The following is a 12,757-nucleotide window of genomic DNA, read 5'->3' as shown; positions in this document are numbered from 1 at the left end:
TTTCCTTTGAAGGCTTGTAAAAGAAATGAAATACTGCATGTACTCGGCCACCCACGACTCTGGCTGCTCAGACGCCCTCTTCCTGAACACTGAGATATCAGTACTTAAGAAGTACCTTCTCATGGAGTTCGAAGACACCTGCAACGCAATACCCTCGATCGAGGACAAGGAATTCAACATGTACCGTCAAGGTAGGACCCAAGCCAACATTTCCACTATTTAAAGTATACCGACAGAAATACCGCGCGCTAATGAAGCAAACGGTGTATTACCTAATTCTCATAAAGTGTTCTGAGTAGTGAAGTTCTATCGCGACGACACTAACGCGTAAAGCCAATGTGTCTATATGTATATTCGGCGAGAAAAACAAATGCATCTCTGTCGGACGCTGCAGTTATTTGTACAGGCAACAGCGTGAAAACACGTGCTGCTGCCCTGTACATTTCATTTCGTTACTGGGTGATATAACAAGTATAAAACATGCGCAGTTTCGTCGACCATCATTCTTTTTTGCTTACGTAACGTCAATGGTTCCAGGCAAAACTTGTCTGAGGGTTTGGTGCGCGAACGCAAAGTACACGTTCCTAGTCTGAAATTTACACGCCTTGCATAGTCAACAATTCGAGAACCAATATTTACGAGTCTTAGTAGACATCAGTTGTGCACACAGGATTTGATTTCTCTGGGGGAGTGGGGACGTGGGCTGGAGCACCTCAAGAAATAAAGACAGAAAGAAAAATTCACCATATTCCCGTAGGGGAACCCTGAGTAGAATGCGAAGCTGCCATGGGGTCGACTCAAGTTCCCATTAGATCAGCTGCGCGAGCCCTCGTTGCATCAGTAGCAGCTTCTTGGCGGCGTTGACGTTTCCTTTCGGAAGATGACGACGGTGGTTGAACGTGAAGCTATCTCATGATGGATTCTTTGGTTGGCCAATCCCTAGGGGCATCCTGCCACAATCATCATCAGCGGTGCCTGGCCAGGTATGCACAGGGGGGATGTGGTACTCAGGGTTCCCCTACGGGAAGATGACGACAGTGGTTGAACGCGAAGCTATGTCGTGATGGATTCTTTGGTTGGCCAATCCCTGGGGGCATCCTGCCACAATCAGCATCAGCGGTGCCTGGCCAGGCATGCGCAGTGGGGGTGTGGACGCCCCACGGCGGAGGGAGGGACATAGCCCCGACGATAAGATGCTCCGCATCTAAAAAGAAAAAAGAAAGGAAAAACTAAAGAATGGATTAGGAAAAAGGTAGCAAATTGGGCGAGTTGTATAGCATTCATGGTGGTCAGCGCGAACGGAAACAACACACAAAGCGCCTGTGTCGTCTATTCTCTTCTTTGTGTGTTGTTGCCGTTCGCGCTGACCACCATGGATTAGTAAAAGTTATGCACATGCAGGGCGTTCTCTGCACCACCTTCCGATTGTTTTGTTTGTGTTTTTTCAGGAGTTTTATGGAACTGCTGATCGTTGTGGTGAGAGCTAACATCGAAGCCACACAGACTCGGCGCGTAGCTTGCGACAGAAGAACAGTTAGATTAGGTACTAACCGTAGTACTCGGCGATGCCCGGGTGGGTACTACATTGATGGGGACAACACCTGTTCAGTTATTTCTTGTCATAATTAGCTACTTCACCGTGAAATTGTACACAATGAAGTTGTACCCGCCTGCTGACAACACAAGGGCGTCTACCGAAGGCGTGTAGGAATGGGAAACGGCTGGAAATCGTGTTGTATTGGAACCCTCCCGAAAGAAATTGTACCAAGAAGGCGCGCTGAAACGATTACTTACCCACGGGAAGTGTTATCTCAGTAGGTATGGAAGATACTCCTCAGTCACAGTTTTATGATAAATAACCTGGGCTCCTACGGGAGCGCGTGCCTGCAGAAAGTCCCAACAGATGGCGAGCGCTATGCGAACGCGGGAAAATTGAGCTGAATTTCACGTTCAGAGGTGTGTAAGTTAAAAAATCCAGCTCGCCTCTTTATGGGCGTGTTAGGACTAAATCCTGAAATTGGTTTTTGGACAACTGTGTGGGCAGCATTAGCAAGCAAAAACAAGTTGGATTTATCAACGGGCTGTATATTTATTGAGGACTCTTTAAAAGCAGTCAATTTTTCCGGAATCATGATTGTCCCTGTTAGGTGGATGTTATGAAAAAATCTTCCAAAACAGTGTTTAGATTCTACCTATATATAAAAAAAAACCAGTTCACCACCTGAACTGGCCTGCGATAAAAAAAAAATATCTGAACAATTTTTCCAGCCCTTTCCACCATCATCGCCCTGGTGTAATTTCTAAAAACTGCAGTATTATCGAGCTCATACACCATAACCAGAATATGATCATAAAATTTGAAGGCCTTTGAACCAAAAGTTTGGCTAGGCGTTGACATCAGCTGTTTGGCCTTGTCGACTCGTGAGGCGTGTCATTAAAAAAACTCTTTTCGTCCTTTTACCGAGGTTGCAGGGCGAAATCCGTAAAATGTTTTGTGCATTTGTATGAGCAACATTTATCACAAAAACCCATTTGGAATAACTAAACTAGTGAAACATTTATTGGAGAATCTTTATGAACATCCATTTTGTTCCAAAATGCAGTATCGCCCCATAGTGTTTGTTCGTTGGGAAATCCTAAAACAACATTTTAGATATTCTTGAGGGCTATACATATCAGCAAAAAGCACTTGTACAATTTCCAAAAATCCCGCCTTAGTGAGTCCCCACACCATGACAGAAATGTACTCCCGAAATTTCATGTATCGTTTTGGCTGGGAGTTGATGCGTCAGTCAGGGAGTCAGTCAGTCGGTCACTTCTTTCTATAGGCATATATTATATGATAGGCACAGGTAGTTTCTTCGGGAATTTCGGCCCCCTCCCCTCACGCTTCATCCAGCGTACGGCAGTGGCACACAGGGCGAAGTCTCTTGAAGTGGTTCTACTTCCCGCAGTATTTTGTTTCGTTAAATTCCGAGTGCTCTTGCAATTGTATACCAGATTTTTATTCACTAAACATATTTTTCTTTTAGCATGAAAAGGTTTACTCCGGGATTCACGAAGATTTCATTTACGTCATATCAGTCACGGAAGTGACGCCAGTATAACGAAGGAAGCGGCCTGTAAAGGGTGCACCCCTGCACACAGGGTCTTCTTGCTGGCAAGCAACCTTTAGAACCAAAGATTAATGTGTGATATTTTGGGTTGTGCGTTGTCGGGTTTTATATTTTAACACGAAAGTGTTGTATGCAGGGATACACCAAGATTTCACTTACGTCATATCCGTCACGGAAATGACGCCAGTACACCTTTGCCTAAGCGACTCGCCAGCAGGACGTCGCTCGCAACTCACACCCACAAGAAAGCCGCCAACCCGCAAATCATGCTCAGCTGCAGATTTCGCAGCACATTTCCCTTCGGTGTTTTACCGATTCCTATGACAGAGGAATCAAACCAGTTTTTTTTTCTTTAAATCAAACCAACTTAAGAAGAGCCCCATATTTGATATCACTGGGATACTAATTATGCATAGCTGTCAATTATCCCCGGCTGTGTGTGGAAGTGCCGAATATCTGTTTCTTTTAACTTTTTCTGAATTTCTAAACATCATTCTGCTACTTCAGGCTTACAAGACAAGTCATGAAACGCTGTATGTGGTAACTGTCAGCACGTACAAATATATAAGGTTCGAAATATTTCACCAGAAAGGAAAGGAAATCGCCGCTATTAAAGTACCGAAAGTGCGTAATAAAGATGCGCCGACCGAACCCTTTCGACGCGGAATTTCGCTTAGGAGCTTTGAAATCGAAAGCCTAGCGATACTTATTAAGGAATTTTTGGCTGCCAGGTGAATTTAAAGCTATAGAGTGTTCGTTGGTTCGTAGCAAACGCACGATTTTTCTTCCGTCCTGAACTCCCCCACTACGACCAGAGAATCTTGGTTGTAGCAACGGAACTACTTTCATTTTATTTGTTGTACCCTCAAGGCATTATAGCATTGCAGAGAAGAGCGGGCACTGACGAACAGTGTACAAAAAAAAACAATGCACAAGGCACTGCAACATTTCAAAAACATGAAGGCAACTAACATCAAAATATAACTGTTCACAGTGTCAGAATGCAATAAAAATTAACTAACAATAACAAATCAACCTGTTATACGTCAATACAAAATAGATTATCAAGCGCTGTTTTAAAACTTGTCGGATCGTTGATGGTTGCAAGTGATTGTGGAAGGTGATTCCATTCCCGACAAGTGCTAGGCAAGAATCAATGAACATATGTTGATGACCTACAGCGAGGAATGGCAACTTTCTGCGCATGGTCAGTACGATTTGAAATGTATCATGGTGGGGTTATCAAAAGTGCACGAAGAGTGAACTACTTTCTCATTGCGTGGCCACGGTATATTGTTATCATTTATTTTTGTGTCAATGAACAATTAAACTACGCCATAAAAAGGGCGTATGGTGATGTAGTGCCCGTAGGCACGTAATCAGTTTTCCCCCCTTCGCGTCTGCAGCTTGCGAGCTCAAGGAATTCACGCAAGAGTGGGAAACCTGTGACGCTGCAATGGAGGACGACATCAGCCTTTTCTATCGCAACGGCTCCGCGTTCCGCAAGAACTTCCGCAACAATCGGGTGCGCCGAAGGCTTTGCAGGTGAGTTCGTTGCTACGAATGGAGCTTTCGAGGCCGTGTTCGCTTTGATGCTTGCAGGCTACCCCGGCTACAGGTTGTATGGCCGCCATTGTTACGTATGGGTGCCCGCATTCGGACTACCCATAGCGGCTCACTAGTGTTTGGTACAAGTAACCAAACATTGTCAGCCGTATCCGTATCGTCAGCCGTGTATATTAGATGCGACGCTGAGAGCATCTCTTGTCGGCGGCTCTGTCCTTCCTGCGTGCGTCCGTCGTCGTCGGCGTCCGCACTCTCCTCCGCTCACCCCCTCTCTCCGATAGCGAACACACTCTCGCGAGGGGCATTGGATTGGCTTGGCTTGGCTTGGCTTGGATTTGGATTGGATTAAAGTGGATTGTGTTGGATTGTGTTGCGTCATAGCCGCGGCAGACGCACTGGCGCCGGCGCGTGCCCAGGTGAGAGCGAACACTCTCTCTCAACATCGGCGGGTGTGCGGCCCAGCGCGCTCTCACTCGCCGGTGGGCGGCGCTGCGCGCGGTGCTGCGCATGTGCAGTACTCTCTCTCTCCGCGGTCTCCTCTCCTTCGGGCGCGCTGCGCATATAACCGGTGTGCCGCTCTCCGGCGGCCTTTCGGTCGACGGTTGCTCTCCGCTTGCGCTTAAACCCCCCTCAGCGTCGCTTCACACCAGGGTTCCCACGAGGGGAGGTGGGCGTAATTTTTTTGTTCTGCGTATCCTTGATCGGAATTTCCAACTACGTACGTTGAATGCGTTGCCCTTAGGTCAAGTCTGCACTTATCCTATGTAAGCACATACTCAGCTATTGAGCACGTGGTGTCCCAACTGCTACAGCCTGCGTAGCACCATATCTGAAATAACAAACCAGCTTCTTGTGTCAACATTCCCGCTTCTCCGGTTGAAATATTCTGAGTTGAGTGTTACCGGCTTCACTGCTGAGTTGAGTAGAACACAGTTGTAAATACAATACAATTGAAGTTTCTTTATTTGACCACAAAGCAGTGCGGGCGCATACAAAAGAATTTCAAACATAACGGCAAGCAGGCAATGTGGCGTGGAAAAATGGAGAGAAAGCTGCGTAGATGCAGCTTGACTAAGCCCCACCTTCCCCCCCAAAGAAACAAAAAAGCAAAAAGAAAACAATTGAAGGAAGACAGCAGGCAAGCAATGCAATTATTTCTTAGCAAATAAGGCTTCCGCGGTTTATAGCATATATTTTTCATTTTTCTGTATAACAATCCCCCCTCCCCCCCCCCCCCTCAAGGATCGCCTAAACTACAACTGCGACGTGAGTTGGGGTTATAATATGCTGAGGGGAATAAACTGATCAAAGGAGCACCACCGCGCGATTGCTCACAGTTGAGATAACTTAAGACCAGATCCCTTTGGAGACGTTGGCGGTAGGCACACAAGAAAGAAAACTTCTTTTAGCGCCCGTAAACGAGCACTGAGCCTGTTCCTAGGCATCACAGCCGCGCTGTCTTGCAGACAGATGTGTACCAATATTCCTTCACAACCTCCAGAACAAGCGCAAACGCGCCACCGTACCCAGAACGAAAGCCAAAACGATTGCATTCAGAGTGTCGCCTTTATTTCCCACAGGCTTGTAACCCTGCCGTTCCCCAACACACGAGGTCACAAACATCCAATGCGGCTGTTTGAGTACAACTGGATGTTGTTAGTCTCTTCACCTTGATATAACCGATGCATCGACACGCAGGTCGGCTGCAATCGTGCATTTCAGCGGAAATCCGGCTCAGGCGGCGCGAACAGCGGATCTGTCGCATCCGTCGGAGGGAGGACGCCATTACACTGCTCATAATCTAGTGAGCTCGAAGTAAAGCAATCTTAATTGTTTAAAAATGACCGATAGGTCACGCTAAAAAAAGGGGGGAAGGGGTGGGGGAGTGGCAGCTACAAAGCATCACTATCAGTGGGCGCTTACATGCATGGCTAGCGTAGGTAACATTACAGAGGCCGCACATTGGCGGGCACAAATTGGAAAGAAACATGGCACAACACAGCAACATACACTTCACTGAAGGCATTGCCAACTCACAATTCATGCAATAGACAACAATTCCAGCATAATACATACGCATTACACAACACATAGTACATTTTTCACATGTCTATAACATTCGCGAGATCACAAAGCACAACTATACTTAAAACGGCTACAAAGTATATATAACGCTTATTGCAGAGCATGCGAGTAGGAACATTGAGCTTGTTTGTGTTCATAACCCACAGCAATACGTGAGCCTCACGTGAGCTTGTTTTCATGACCCACAACAATACGTGAGCCTCACCTGTGTTTTGTCATTTCGTCAATGTAACCCGTGTAAGTGTTACCTTTTATTTGTTTCAGGTTTCGTAAGAACCAGTGGAATAGCTCAAAGAACAAAAAATAGCACGTGGAGAGAAACAGTACGGCGCGCATGTTTGAGTAATTACACTCATTGCTTTACCTTCGCTCTTTTAGCGAAGAGTACTCTCCTGGTCTGGCAACCATATAGGTACGCCAGCTGAAATTCTACCGACCGGGGACGGATGCATCAATATGCTGCTGTCCGGGCTCGTTGATGAAGAATGGGGCAATTAATTATCATCGCTGCCCTCTGTTACCCTTGGGCGTCAGTAGAAAGCGTTCACAAATACGGTGGTAACGTTGAACAGGGCGCAGGCGAGTCGCGCAGCAAGCATGCAGCGGTACCCACATGATGTGCTCCAAACGCGACGCTGGCGAGCCATGCGTTTGCGTGGCGCGCACATGGTGATAAAAACAAGACGGGACAAGGACAAGGAAGCAGCGCACTGCAGGAGCGATGTTGCACAGTCATCTCGTACGCCCCATCTTCGAAACACACTGTACAACCAAGACCGGTTTCGTTATTCGCGCCGGCGCCGTTGGCATATCGCAGACAAGAGGGGAGAATATTTCCTCCTCTGTTTCAGTGTTTGGTACAGGCCGTACAGAGGGCGCTACATGTAATGAGCTAAAGGAAGAATCTCGCTGGGCTGGGGGAGAAAACTCTCTATTTTCTCCCTTTATCTACCCTTTTTAACACAAAAGTGTTTTATCCCGGATTACACAAACATTTGAGTGACGTCGTATCTGCCAGTACAACGAAGCAAGCGGCCTGTAAAGGGTGCACCCCTGCACACAGCGTCTTCTTGCGGGGAAGCAAGTTTCAGACTCATAGAATACGTTGTACTTAGGGTTGTTTGTTTTGGGGTTTTATATTTTAATACGAAAGATTTTATGCCGGGATACACCAAGAGTTCACGGACGTCATTTCCGTCACGGAAATGACGCCAGTACACCTTTGCCGAAGCGACTCGCCAGCAGGTCGTCGCTCACCAAGCACACCCACAAGACGGCCGCCGACCCGCAAATCATGCTGAGCTGCAGATTTCGCTGCACATTTCCCTTTGGTGTTTTACCGATTTCTATAAAGCAAACTATGTCCAAAAATTTAGGGCGTGAGTTTAGGGTTGTTCGTTTTGGGGTTTTATATTTTAATACGAAAGATTTTATGCCGGGATACACCAAGAGTTCACGGACGTCATTTCCGTCACGGAAATGACGCCAGTACACCTTTGCCGAAGCGACTCGCCAGCAGGTCGTCGCTCACCAAGCACACCCACAAGACGGCCGCCGACCCGCAAATCATGCTGAGCTGCAGATTTCGCTGCACATTTCCCTTTGGTGTTTTACCGATTTCTATAAAGCAAACCATGCCCAAAAATTTAGGGCGTGAGTTTAGTGCCTGTATCTCGACCATCATTAGGACAGGAATCAACCACAATTTTTTTCTTCGTGTTCTGTCCCTGGGTAGGGATCCTAATCTCTCCCCGCACAATTCTCCTCGCGCCATTGAGGAGCACGATGATTTGCCGCTGCTAATCGCAAGGGCCCTGTGCCTGTGTACGTCAGGGTTCGGGTACCTGATAACGTAGTCTTACCTCGAAGCCTCCGTCCGTGGCGCAAGCCCGGTTAATGAAGGCGGCGCGATTTTCTGGGAGAAAGCTATGGTTTAGAGTTTGCGTTTTTTATTCGAAACTTGAGCCTTTCAACCTGCTGTCGTTTGTACTGCCCTGTCCTAATGATGGTCGAGATACAGGCACTAAACTCAAGCCCTAAATTTTTGGACATGGTTTGCTTTATCCGAAAATCAGCTGAAATCGGCGGATTGGTTTAAGGACATTATTTTTTTTTTCAGGATAAGCACAGTGGCACTCCATCAAATATTATTTCGTGGAGAAAACGAGTATTTTCCACGATATTTTGCCATACGTTGGGTGCGAAAAATTTGTGCCGAACCATTTGTGTTGTGCCGGGATCAGTTTTTTCCCCACACCGTACACAGAACGTCTAAGGGAGCCGCACCTCTAGTGGCTTTCTGGGGGGCGTGGTTTACAAAAGCACGTTCCCTCACAAGCACAAAGATAATTAGACGGTTTTGTTACATAAAGTTGTTTATTTTCAAAGGCCTTTTATCGATGAAAACATACCGCATGGGCACAGTGAAGGCGTTAAGCATATTGCTGCTGCTCTCTTAGATATACCTGCGAACTTGAAAAACTCAAGACGAAAAATTCCCAAGATTGCGCTACTTCCACCACTCCAATAACAAATAATCGCACAGGACAATTTTTCACGGAGGGCTGAAGTCGTCGCGTGTGGCCATTTCCCGTTTTCTACGGTGGAAAGAAACTATATTGCGCCGGTCCACATTGAGTCGGACCGCTTTGTCCAGGTCCGTATTGTTTTACGCCAGCCTACTTTCTGTTGTAAACAGGTTGTTTACTAAGCTTGCAAACGGGTTTATCGCATAAGCGACGCCTTAGATTTCCACGAACCAAGAGAACAGGGTGGATTTAGAAGGTTACTCAACAATGGATTACATTCCGGCCATCAAACAAAAAATTGAGAAATCCGATGAATATAACAAACCACTATACATGATCATGAGAGATTACAAAAAAAAAATCATTATTTAGCGAAAACAGCTCCAACATTGGAAGTATTTTGAGGTCTTCCAAGAGCCCTATGCAGTCCCCATAGGGCTTTTCGAGGATATAAAAAATGGATGTACGGGCCGGATAATCCTTGATGATAGGAGTGAGAGGATCCAAATTAAGAAGGGCATCAGACCGGGGGACACCTTCTTTGCGAAATTGTTTACAGCGTGTCTAGAAAGCGTACGCTGGAGTGAATTAAGGGTAGGAGTGAATAGAATCCCGTATTTGATCAACTTGATATTTGTGGGCGAGATCGTATTCGACAGCGAGTCCGGACATTACCTTTAAAATTGTTCAGTAACTGCACTTGGAAAACTCTAGAGTTCAAAATAAAAACGAAAGAATCGAAGGTAAAGTTAAAACAATGACCCATGCAGAAAACCCGTCCTTTAGCTTAGGTAAATATACTAGAATAAAACTATCTCGGACAAAGTTCCAGTGCAAACGCAAGCCGCAAGGATGAAATCACGGATGCATTCGGGAAGCACTCCCGGGTAATGAACAAGAGATTAGCCTTGTCAACAAAAATAAAGAACTACAACCGATGCGCACACCCGCTTATGGGAAACACTTCGGCTTGCTGCGCACCGGAAAATAAAGCTTAGGTCAGCCCAACGAGTCACTGAAAGGCGACAAGAGTAAAATGTTATGGGATAGCAAATCAAGCGTCATAGATTGTGGAACGAGTTGTTCAGAAAGGCTAGAAGTGGACGAATGCAGTTAACTCGGGTGAAATTTCAGTACTAAGTTAGGACACGAGTATAAAATCAGGCGTAGAACTAGTATGAGGCTGAGTTGGGCGCATTCGGAAAGCTTTCTACGTCAAAACAATAACGGTACCGATGCACACTTGCGGTGCTAAGTTATGGGACATATAAAGGTATGTGACATAAACTGAGTACTAAGTTAGGACACGAGTATAAAATCAGGCGTAGAACTAGTATGAGGCTGAGTTGGGCGCATTCGGGAAGCTTTCTACGTCAAAAAATAGCGGTACCGATGCACACTTGCGGTGCTAAGTTATGGGACATATAAAGTTATGTGACATGAACTGCGGGTCTCGCTAAGCACCTTGAAAGAAAATTTACGTCAGCCCGACGAGCGACGGAACGTCGATAGGAGTAATGGTTAGGGATGGCAAGCGAGCGTCATCGATTATGGACGCGGCATCGATTACAGAGCTAGTGAGTTGCACACTTTGTAGTGGTTGTTCTTGTTTTTATTTGGGTTGACCCCAGCTGTTCTTATGACGCATGCGTGGTCTGCTCACTGGGAGGTTATATGCCTTTAGTTTTTCCTGATTAAACTTCAGCTGAGAGGAAGCACTCGTCCAGTTGTTCGGTTTGTCTCACGTTTTCAGTGTTTCGCTTTTTGAATGTTTTGTCATTACGGAAGAAGCTTAGGAGGCATCCCAGTTCAAATTGAAGCGGCAATCAGTTGGGCTTTTAATACAGAGTATTGACACTTAAAGAATGCTTACCGAGGAACAAATGTAACCTAAATAACATTAAAAAAAACTCTGTCTTAAGAAATTTGGGGAATGCACTTCATAGGACTGATTGAAATCTGTGGAAATGAATTTCTCTCTGAAATGGGCATAAATGTTATGATTATGACGATGATTATAATATTCGCTCGTGATACCCTTGTTCGCGGTATTAACTGTATGAACGCCGCAATGTTACTGCTCAGGGTCAACAGGAAGACGTCGATGGCAAGGGCAAGACAAACGGGGGTGGGGGTAGAAGGTAGACAACGTGAACGAGACAGCGATTCCGCCATACAGTAGCTACCGCCAGCTGCCGTAATTAGTGACGCCAATGCGGAGGGCAGTGAATTGGACTTCATCGCCACTGCTTATGGAATGCGGCGCAATGCGGCAAGCCGCACGCCGTGCTTTTGTATCCAACTACCGTGCTTCAAATTTATCTTTTCCCCTCATTCGTTCGTTAGGTGCAAGTAGCGCGTGACTGTCTGGGGCTATCAAACCGTGTGGCTGCTTCACTACTTATCATGAAAGAGCGCATAACCAGTTCGGAAATATTAAAGGAAACACATGAAATCATACTAAACCCATGGCAGCACTGAGCACGCTAAATTTACGGGTAGCACTAAAATAACTGCACGTGTGCATTGACACTGGAAACTGGTCCGAAGAGGCTCGCCGAGAATTTGTTGCTACCTTGGGAGACGAAACGTAACTAGCTCATGTCTAAGTAATTGCTACTCCTTCACGGTCTTTTTTTCCGTGCGCATCGACGCTTTCCATCAGGTTTGATCCTTCCCTACTGGGTATTTCAAGTTGTGGATAGCCGGGCGAATGCATTTTCTAAACGTAAAGCAGCGTCCACATATGCGTGCCTGGCGCGCCCAAACATGAGGGTCGATTTTACAACCTTCCACTCGGTTACTCGCAGTGATCTCGTCGGGTACCGCAAGTGCCTCAACGAGTCCGCGGACAAGCACCACTGCTCGGCGGTGGCTCCCCAGATGGCGGACATGAGCAACGAGCTGTTCGATCGGCTCGGCCTGATGTACTGCTCGGGAGGCAGTCGCGTCGTCTCCCGCTGGGGCCTGTTGCTGGCCGCTGCCGCTGCGGCCAGCCTGCTGATTCGCCGGTCGGCCTAGGACGATGTAGCACTACAAAGCATCCAAGGCATCAAAAAGGCGCGAATAATAAAAAAAAGCACCACTTGGCAGACCTGCGCACGTAGAAACCACTCTTGTGCCATGCTACGTTTACGCTTAATTAGGGATATTTCGTCCTACGTTAGCTAGTGGAGACAAGAGAGCAGCATGTCTGCTGGCGTAGGAATACTTCCGCGGAGGTACTGTTTTAGTTGAGACGCGACCAGTGGCAAGTGATGTCATTCAATCTCATACCCGGTGAGATACACTAATCAATGTTTTACGTTTTCATTAATGACCCTATGTCAAATAAATTTCTAAAATACCAAAAGACGCTGTAGTGACTGAACATAACTTTCAACCTTCCTGAAAACGAGTAATCTTTCCTCTTATTGGAGGGTTTGAAAATTGTACTCCAGAATGGCTAGCCAGGCACGGAGT

General features: G+C 46.4%; 1 protein-coding gene across 1 annotated transcript in view; it reads left to right on the top strand.

The window, feature by feature from the left end:
* LOC144161225 (uncharacterized) overlaps window positions 1-12,541 on the top strand; it is a 55,004-nt gene extending 42,463 nt beyond the window's left edge. The window contains exons 15-17 of the mRNA XM_077692097.1: window positions 13-191; window positions 4,523-4,661; window positions 12,106-12,541. Coding sequence (XP_077548223.1) covers window positions 13-191; window positions 4,523-4,661; window positions 12,106-12,316 — 529 coding nt within the window. The 3' untranslated portion in view covers window positions 12,317-12,541. The remainder of the gene's footprint in view (window positions 1-12; window positions 192-4,522; window positions 4,662-12,105) is intronic.
* Window positions 12,542-12,757: the final 216 nt, after the last annotated feature.

Source organism: Haemaphysalis longicornis, unplaced genomic scaffold (assembly GCF_048455015.1).
Source record: "Haemaphysalis longicornis isolate Haplotype H1 unplaced genomic scaffold, Haemaphysalis longicornis Haplotype H1 scaffold_1, whole genome shotgun sequence".
NCBI lineage: Eukaryota > Metazoa > Arthropoda > Arachnida > Ixodida > Ixodidae > Haemaphysalis > Haemaphysalis longicornis.
The sequence above is the reverse complement of the archived record's forward strand: the minus strand, read 5'-3'. Positions and strand labels throughout refer to the sequence as shown.